This window comes from Mus musculus, chromosome 2 (genome assembly GCF_000001635.26).
Source record: "Mus musculus strain C57BL/6J chromosome 2, GRCm38.p6 C57BL/6J".
Taxonomy (NCBI): Eukaryota; Metazoa; Chordata; class Mammalia; order Rodentia; family Muridae; genus Mus; species Mus musculus.
Window position 1 is genome coordinate 155828228 of NC_000068.7, and position 9688 is coordinate 155837915.

A 9688-nucleotide genomic window follows, 5' to 3' on the forward strand; every position below is an offset into this window, starting at 1 on the left:
GTGTACCTAGTCATTGTTCTCTGTGTACTGTACGGGCATCTGAAACATCCTTGTAGTGTCCATGTTTTATGTACATAGAAACACAGGAACTGCAGATTCTATGTGTTGTGTCTGGGCAAACAAAATTCAGATTTAGAGCCAGAGGACAATGGACTGGCAGAATTCCCTAACCTGTCACTTGATTGGATCTTCCTCCAAATTAACCATCCAAGCTCTGGACTTCAGTGCCCATTCTTATAAAATGGGAAGAATATCAATCGTCTGTTCTCTTTGGCCTCTGTGACAGAAGCAAGATGTCAAAAATGAGCATCATCCTTTGGAAGGCATCACAATAAGGCACAAACCTCGGCGCTGCCTCTGTGGCTCTAAGGCGACCACCTTCAGAAGTTGACCTGTGGAGAATGTGGCTGTCCTACCAAGTGTAAGAGGAAGTATAACGGGAGCGCCAAGGCCAAGAGACCAAACACTACTGGGGACTGGGCGGTCAGGAACATAAATTTGTCTGTCACAGATTCAGACTCGGATTCTGTGATGGAGCATCCCCAAACAGGGCAGCCACTGCAGCAGTCTGTTCATCTTGAGGATTTTCTACCAGTCTAGTTGCAAAGGCTTTTGAAAAATGGGAAGAATAATACTTGATACATCTATATACCAACAAGAGGTTCTATCTAGAGAAGATGGAGAATGACAATAACTGGTGTGACGTGTCCAACCCCAAACATACAGGAAACACTCAGTAACTGTGGTGTGTTCAGGTGTGTGTGTGTGTGTGTGTGTGTGTGTGTGTGTGTGTGTGTGTGTAAAAGAGTCTTGAGACCAGGAAGTTTTTGGCCTGGGCTGCTAGATGGCCCCCTTCTTTATGCAGCACCCCAGCTTCATACTCTCACACTCCAGACTTGAACCTGAGCATGTCGTCTCTGGATGGAGGGAGGATCTGTCCCTGCAAGGGGCAGGGCTAGGACTCAAAGCGACTTCGGAGCTGCTTGAATTTGGACTTGTTGTATTTAGTGATGAGGTCCAGTTTGCTGTGGCCCAAGGTCAGCCGTTTCTCAGGTGCAAACAGGTCATTGCTACTACCATTCTGATGGCCACTCACGGGAGCCCCTGGGATGCCCGGCTCAGGTTTCTGCCTGGCACCCTGCAGCTGATGATACTTGGTGATGAGGTCCAGTTTGCTGTGGCCCAGGGTCAGTCGCTTCTCATCTGCAGAGCCTACTCCAGCCATGCGAACTGGGCTTGGTTCTGGGGGACAACTGGGTCCAGGTCCCTCACTCCTGAATGGGCCAAACTTGGTAATGAGGTCCAATTGACTGTGACCTAGGGTCTGCCGTCGGTCATCTAGACTTGGCTTGCTGGGCCCGGCAGAAGAATAGGCATCGGAGGGTATCTTAGGAGCCTGGGGCTTGGGGTTCTGTGGCAGGAGGTCCAGTTGGCCATGGTTATGGTTTAGGGACAGCTTCCTGTTCTCTAGACTCAGCTCACCAGGTCTGAGGGAACCTGACTCAAGAACACCCTGACCCTGGGACAGGAGATCCAGCTGACTGTGGCTGTGACTCAGGGACAATCTCCTGTCATCTAGAGCCAGCTCACGGTGCTGAAGGGAACTTGAATCGGGGGTGACCCTAGAGTTGGGACCTCCTGCTTCTCCCGCTTTAGAGAAGGGGCTGAGGCGATCCAGGTGGTCATGGCTTTGGCTCAGGGATACTTTCTTCTCTTCCACTGTCTCCAGAGCTGTGCCAGGTACCCAACGGCCGCGTGGAAGGCTAGGGTCTTGGCTTGCTGGGAGCCCATTCTCTGGAAGCCGGGACAGTGCTGGGACCCCCCTAGTAAAGTGGAGGAGAGGGCGGGAACTTGGGAGCAGAGGTGACCCCACTGCCAGGGTCAAAGGACTGGTACTGCTGTGGTTGAGGGCGGGAGAGGACTGGGACCATGGCGATGCGCCCAGCTTGCTCAGGTTGGCCCTATAGGGTCCAGGAGGGGAGATATGGTTGGGATCTGAAAGTTGACGATACAGGGATGGCTGGCCACCAGCTTCATGGTAGGCAGGACCTGGGGATGAGGACCCCATACCCATGTCATTGCGGCCACCACCTCCGGGTAGAGCAAGATAGGAAGACCGGGCCAGAAGAGGGGAGTGCTTGATGCTGCTGAGGCTGTTACTGGAAGGTGAGGAGCCTGTGGCGCTTGGAACTGCAGGTCCAAAGGCCAGAGTCACAGGGGGAGGGCGAGGGACCTGGGGCATCAGTGGATCCTCATTGCTACAGAAGCCCTCCACAGGCTGTGACTCCGCATACAGACATCGGAACTCCCGATCAAAGTCTTCCACAATGTGGCCCCTCAGCTGCAGTACCATGCTGGTGTGGGCCTGGCTGCATAGCCAAGTGAAGCTGGGGGGGGGGGGGGCAGAGGGGTCAGAGTTAGGAAGGAGTCAAAGCACGGAGTCCAAGGCTCGGCCAGAGTCATAACTAGAGTCGGGTCAAGGATGAGGGTCTCCAAAGCCCTTCTGTTTCCCACGTGCAGTAGTTACTCTCCATGCCAAAGTATTGAGTAGAGTGGGCTACCACCTAGCTCTTGCCCTGCATGGTGCCTAGCACACAGTAGGTGCTTCGTTTGAAGGGATGGATAGAAGAGATGCGAGCCGTAAGATCTCAGATGCCCTTACCAGGTAATGGCCCTGCCCCCAGGCCCCTCTCCCTCTAGCCTTCTCACCTGTAACTGCCTGCCACCACCTGTTCACAGTCAATGATGACAAACTTCTCCAGGGCCTGGCCGGTGAATCGGCGACCTGCCTTGCTGCAGTACGTGTCTCCACATGTGCTCCGTACACGCATATTCTGGGCCAAGAGTAGAGGGAGTTTAGTGGGAGGGTGGCCTTGGGACAATGGAGCTCAGGGCTGGAGAGATGACTCAGTAGTTGAGAGCACTCTTTCAGAGGACTTGTGTTCTAGTCCCAACTCTTTCTGTGAGGTGGCTCCTAATTCCCTATAACACCAGGGCATTCTGGCACCACTGGCCTCCATGAGCACCACATACATGGACCCATAATTTAAAATTATAAAAAGAAATTGAAAAAAAAAAGGAAGAAGAAAAAAACTGGCAGTCAGGCCATGTCTGTGACCCAAAGGGTGTCCAGTCCCTCAAAGCTAAAGGAGCCCTATGTCCCACTTTCGCTGACCCCCTAATGCTCAATGGCCACCAACTGGCCCTCTTGCCCTCCTAAATCCCCGCCCCCTTTCCATGTTTGTAGCGCTCAGCCCATACTGACCACCAGGTGGCCCCCATTGAGGTCCATCTTATAACACATCTCCAGGAAGTACTTCAGGTGCTCCTGAGCCAGAAGGAGATAGACAGGGACGCCACGTCGGCTGGAGGCCTCCATCAGGTCGCACAGGAGCTCCATGTCAGTGAAAACGTCCATCACCACAGCCACCACCTGAAAGAGGAAGGGCATATTCCGGCCCAGGAAAAGTATGGGGCTGGAAGCCAGGAGCCAACGCAACACCAGAATCAGATTCTCATATATCTCTATCTCTATGTCTATTTCTCTATCTCTATGTATCTATGTCTAGATCTAGATCCAAAGTCCGTAACCCCGCAATCCAAGCTGGCCTTGAGCTCACTCCTGTCTCAGCTCCCTGATTATTGGGATTTCAGCATGTGCCACCGTGCCTTAGCCTAGCATTCTTAGCTTGGCCACAGGGAGAATTGACTGTCTTAACCTGGTTGTTTTAAAGTGTTTGAGATGTTTTTCTTTCTCTTTTTCTTTCTTCAAGATGTATTTATTATTCCGGGCAGTGGTGGTGCATGCCTGTAATCCCAGCACTTGGGAGGCAGAGGCAGGTGGATTTCTGAGTTCAAGGCCAGCCTGGTCTACAGAGTGAGCTCCAGAACAGCCAGGGCTACACAGAGAAACCCTGTCTCAAAAATAAATAAATAAATAAATAAATAAATAAATAAATAAATAAATAAATAAATAAATAAAAATCATTTATTATGTCTACAGCATTCTGCCTGCATGTATGCCTGCAGGCCAGAAGAGGGCACCAGATCTCATTACGGATGGTTGTGAGTCACCATGTGGTTGCTGATACTTGAACTCAGGACCTCTGGAAGAGCAGACAGTGCTCTTCACCTCTGAGGCATCTCTCCAGCCCTTGAGGGATGTCTAAGGACAGTGTCTGGTAACAGAGTCTCAAAGATGCTTATAGATCAACTATGTGAGTTAAAGCTCTGTTTGTTAGAGAATTGGAGAAGGCAGGAGTCAGAAGCAGACCCCAGTTTTTAGGCTGGTTTCCTATATTCCTCATTGGCACCAGCTTCACTCTGGCCTAGAGGAGCCTGCCTCTCTGAGGCTCCATACAAGGAAGAAAGCTGCAATCCAGGCCCAGGGATTCTCATGTCTTTTGTCAAGCCTTGCTTTTGAAGCTGCAGAGGTCTGGTGTGACAGCTTTGTTCACAACGTCCTGTTGTCTGTGCTAAGTGAAGCCAGTCAGCTGAGAGCTGAGATTTGTACCTCCAATATACAGGGTATTTCTCATGCCCCCAGCTGTCCCTTCTTCCCATTGTGTGTGTCTACTGTGAGTCTTCTGTCCTGTGAAGTGGCCTGGGAGGGATGGAGACCACCACTGTAGCTTGGAGCCAAAAGGAAGTGGGTTCGAATGCATAATCCTCCACTTCCTAGAAGTAGAGTCTTGGGCTTAGCTAGAGAGCCTCAGCTTCCTAGTCTGCTACATAGGTGCATCCCATAGTTACAAGGGATAAAGCTGCTAGGCACACAACAGAAGCTAAACTCTTTCCCCTTCCCTGCTGCCTCCTTGGTGGCTCAGCCCAGGAGCCCGACTCTTAGCCCAGGGGCACAAAGGTCTAATTGGTGGTGAGCAGGCAGGGCACTGGGGATGCTCTCCTATGCAGCACAGGTCTGGCCAGTGAGGGAGGAGCCAGCAGGAAAGATCAAAGGGGGACAAGGATGACAACGGCAACAAACTCGCTAATTACCCCACTCTCGATGCCAATCAAACTCAGTCCTCCTGTGCCTAGGGCACAGGCGAGCTTGCTAGCACGGCCTTGGCGGCGCTGGTGGGATCTCAGGTGGGACTACCCCTTCCTAATGTCCCCAGACTCAGCAGCGACCACTCTTCAGTCCTCCTTCATGACAAAATAAAGACATAGCCCATGCCAAAATCCACCTACCAGTGCCCTCCGCCCTGCTTCAGACCCGGCTGCTGATGCTGCACAGGGCTTGCTGTGCAGCTGGGGTTAAGCTGAGCTGTGCCCCGGGTTAGACCCAGACAACCTCTCTGGGCAAGTTCCTTCTAGACCCTCTCTGTCTTTGGCGTCTTCCTTCGTTAGTCAAGGTGGGCTGTTCATATGTTCACCATGGTTGCGTTCTTAGTCTGGGGTGGGGAGGGAGGAGTCACAGAACTTTCTGAGGGCCAGAGAGTTAGTTCAGTGGTTAAGAACAGCACCGGTTTCTCTTCTAGAGGACTTAGGTTCGATTCCCAGCACGCAGGGCAGCTCAACAACTGTCTGTCACTCTAGTTCCAGGAGATTAGATGCTCTCCTCTGGCCTCCACTGACACCGGGCATGCACACCGTGCACACACACACACACACACACACACACACACACGCAAGGCATGCAAAACACTCATCAACATGAAATAAAAATAAATCTTAAATTTTTTTTGATACTCTGAAGTCTACAGACTCCCTCCCAAGAAAGATAACGTAAGGATCCTTTTCAGTAACGCAACATGCACTTCTGGGGTGAAGTTCCAGAGCCCTGAGCTATGCTCTATAAGTTAAGGCTCATGAATGCCAAGGGTACCAAGAAAAATAAAACACCTGCCCAACCTCTACCCACTGGGAATCTAACAGAGGGCAGAGACTCTAGTTCCAATTCTCCATTTACGCTTCTGTGTGGCTCAAACTGGTCTCCCACCCCCCAACCCCACCTCCTGGGAGCCCACATCTGTGCCCACAGCTATGAAATGTATGAAGAGGTGAGGCTCTTACCGTTTGGGCCTGGCTGAAGAGGAATCGCAGCAGGTCCTTGATGCTCTTGCCCTTGTCTCTTTGAAAATGAACCACCGCCTGAGTGGGACTGAAACCTGTGGCCTGGGGCACTTCAGGCCAGCCCAGGTCCAGGTCTGGGGGATCTAAGTCAGAAGCCATAGGGAAGTAGGTGCCTGAGGTAACTTCAGAGAGCATGCTGAGGTCTTGGCCTAAGGTCTCTGACCCCTGGGCCTCGCTGAGCTCAGGAACCCCACGCACATGGCTGATCATGTAGTCCACGTCCAGGGCACTCAGGAAGGGCAGCTCCCGCTCTTCGGAGATGACCTGAAGGTAGGCAGCCTCTCCCCGTTCCAGGAGGGCATCTGCCGCCAGTCTTGCAGCCTCGCTGTGCTGGAGCACCAGGGGTGAGCTCTCCCTCCACCAGGGCCGCTTCAGCTCCTCCACCCGGCTCCGCAGGGGTCCTGCCATGCCCTGGGTCCCAGCGGGTGCTATTCGGCTAAATGTGCGTATCCACCTAGAGCCCAACCCACCCGAGGCTCCATGGTTTGCATCTGGGTTGGCTGCTATAAGGAAGAAGATACTGGCGCCAGCTTGGCAGCCCTGCATGTGCAACAGGGCCCCCAAACTGTTGCCACCCTAAGTCTGAACCAAGCTCCTCCCCCATTGCCCCTGGCCTTGGGAACCTGTCGGGTCAGTCCCACCCAGTCTGTCTATTGTCGGGACACGCCTGCTCGGGGAAGTGGCAGTGCCAGGCCCTTCGTGTGTGCTGCTGGCTCTTTCCCAGTCTTCCCTGTATTCCCTGACCTTCAGCAACCTGCAGAGATTAGGTCTCACACACACACACACACACACACCCACACCACACCACACCCTGGATGTTGAGGGGTAGGGGATGTTCAGAGTCACACACATCCATACATCCCTACCCATGTGGTGGCTCACAACCATCTGTAACTCCCAGATCCAGGAGCACTAATGCCCTCTTGGGAGCTCTGTGGGAACCAGGCATGTACGGGGCACACATACATATACGTATGTTGGCAAAACACACTTAAAAAAAAAAAGGACCGAGTCTCATATAGCCCAGGCTAACCTTGATGTCACAAGGAAGCCAAGGATGACCTTAGAGTTCTGGTCCTCCTGCCTCCACCTCCCCAGTGATTACAGCATGCACCTCCATGCCCAGTTTCTGCGGTGCTGAGAGTCTAACGCACAGGGCTTTGTTAGATGAGCACTATCCACTGAGACACAGCAGCAGCCATGCTTAGAACTGACTTTGCAGTCAGTGCTGTAAGGACTGTGTCTGTGCGTGGAGTGGTGGGCTAGGGCAGACGGCTGCACCTCCAGAACAGCTCTGGGGATACCCTCAGCCTGATAGGAGCCAAGCTCCCCTCCACTGGGGCAGACAGCAGACGGATACACAGCAAGGTCGGGATGAAAACAGAGCAGGTGTCTGCCTCAGGACGTGTGGGTCTGTCCTCTCAGAATGGGGAAGCAGTTTTGCTCCAAAGAAGGGGTCATCAGTGGGCAATTGCACATGGTGGCAGAATGGGGGACAGGGGAACTAGACTAGTTATCACCTTCCTGCAGAGGGGTAAGATCTAATGAGGGTGTTCAGAAATCAGGAGACCCTAAAGCTTTATGTTACAGATGACTGAATTTAGTTTATTTGGGGTCTAAAACACAGGCTTTTCTGAAAGAGATTTCAGGGTGGAGATGGGTGGATGGAAAGGGTAAGTAGGAGATGGGACAGAGGCGTGAGGGGCCCAGAGAATAGGGAGCCATTGACTAAGGCCTCAAATGATTCCATTTCATCGCAGGCGTGGCAGCAGAAACTTAAGCACCAGGTCCTCTAAGGGGCCCTTCCCTGGGGGGAGTTGGGGGTGGTGTTTGATAGGCTACTAAAGTGGTAAGAAGCTAGGTAAACAAAGTCAGACGTGGGAGGGAGATGAGCTGTGGGGACAGCAAGAGTAACAGAGCCCTCATTAGCACTTTATCTCTAGATTTGTGTGAGGGGAGAATCAGGGCTCCCAGAGGCAGGCAGGCTCCTGAGCTGTTGAGCCTACTGGGTTTACCCTGGCAACGTATTTTTAGTGCTGTATCTTGTTTATTACCTCTTAAATGTATTTGTTTGTTTACTCTGTGTGTGTGTATGTGTGTGTGTGTGTGCATGCATGTGTGCTCCGTAGACCATGTGTGGAGGCCAGAGGAGGATAGCTTTGTCTCTACTCTGTGGATCCTGGGGTTACACTCAGGTCACCAGGTTTGGTGGCAGACACCTTTGCCTGCTGAGCCACCTCACTGGCCCTGGCCCCTTGTTTAACACTTTTTTTTTTTTTTTTTTGATTAGTTGGCTTTGGTTTTCATTTTCTGAGACAGGGTTTCTCTGGGTAGCCCTGGCTGTCCTGGAACTTGCTCTGTAGACCAGGTAGGCCTTCGAACTTACAGAGATCCACCCGCCTCTGCCTCCTAAGTACTGGGATCAAAGGTGTGTACCACCATCACCCAGGTGTCTACTACTTCTAACTATGGTAAAAATGCACACGGAATTTACCACTTCTGTCAGTGGATTTCAGTGGCATTAAGTATACCCACCACTACATCCATCTCAGACCTCAACGTCTTGCAAACCTAAGACTCTGTCCACAAAGCACTTTGCATTTCTCCCTCTCCATAGAGTCTGCTCGATTTTGGTTCTTATAAACTGCCTCGGGGACCTCTTTTAGGGGAAGCACTGCGGTGCTTTTGTCTTTGTGTGAACAGCTTCTTTTCACTTAGCACAATGCCTTCGTTCCACCCCCAAGGTAGCCTGCCTGCTGGTTATCTCATTGTGTGTGTATCCAATGTGAACATCTGTTCACTCACTAATAGATAACTTGTTTGTTTATATGTTTGGTTTTTTATAATTGCATCATTTAAACAGCACGAGAATAGAAACTTTGCTAAGTGTTATTCATTATATTTTGATTTTTTTTTTTTTTGAGACAGGATTTCTCTGTGTAGCCCTGGCTGTCCTGGAACTCACTTTGTAGACCAGGCTGGCCTTGAACTCAGAAATCCTCCTGCCTCTGCCTCCTGAGTGCTGGGAGACAGGCTGGCCTCAAACTTACGAAATATCAGAAGATCAGCTTCTATTCCTGCTTCTTCTTCCTCTGTTCCCCAAGTGCTGCCGTTGCAGGCATGCATCACAATGCCTGGCTAGAGTCTATCTTTGTAAGAGTAGAGAAAAACTAAATGCAGGTAAATGAAGTATGCAGAACCATACCTGGGCATGACTCTGTGTGCACACTGTAATGTCCGTGGGCTTGTGTGTGCACTGAACTATCTGCCTGAGTGCTGCATGCTGCCATGTGTACCTACTTTGCATGTCTGTGTGAAGATCCATTTGGCTACTGAGTATTTAGGCAGGTGGGGTAGCTCTTGACTCCAGTTTTGGATTATGTGGAGTTCTGTTGTTGTTGTTGTTGCAGTTTCTTCTTCTTCTTTTTCTTTTCTTCTTCTTCTTCTTCTTCTTCTTCTTCTTCTTCTTCTTCTTCTTCTTTTCTTCTTCTTTTCTTCTTCTTCTTCTTCTTCTTCTTCTTCTTCTTCTTCCTCTTCCTCTTCCTCTTCCTCTTCCTCTTCCTCTTCTTCCTCTTCCTCTTCCTCTTCCTTCTGCTCCTGCTCCTCCTCCTCC

General features: G+C 51.2%; 1 protein-coding gene across 1 annotated transcript; it reads right to left on the reverse strand.

Moving 5' to 3' along the window:
- Nucleotides 1-955: 955 nt before the first annotated feature.
- Fam83c (family with sequence similarity 83, member C) lies at nucleotides 956-6625 on the reverse strand. Its single transcript, NM_027788.3, has 4 exons — nucleotides 6016-6625; nucleotides 3266-3433; nucleotides 2710-2834; nucleotides 956-2387 (listed from the first exon to the last, which is right to left on the reverse strand). Exons 1-4 carry the CDS (start codon nucleotides 6481-6483, stop codon nucleotides 956-958), a joined length of 2193 nt encoding a protein of 730 aa, NP_082064.3. The 5' UTR covers nucleotides 6484-6625.
- Between the last annotated feature and the right edge of the window lie 3063 nt (nucleotides 6626-9688).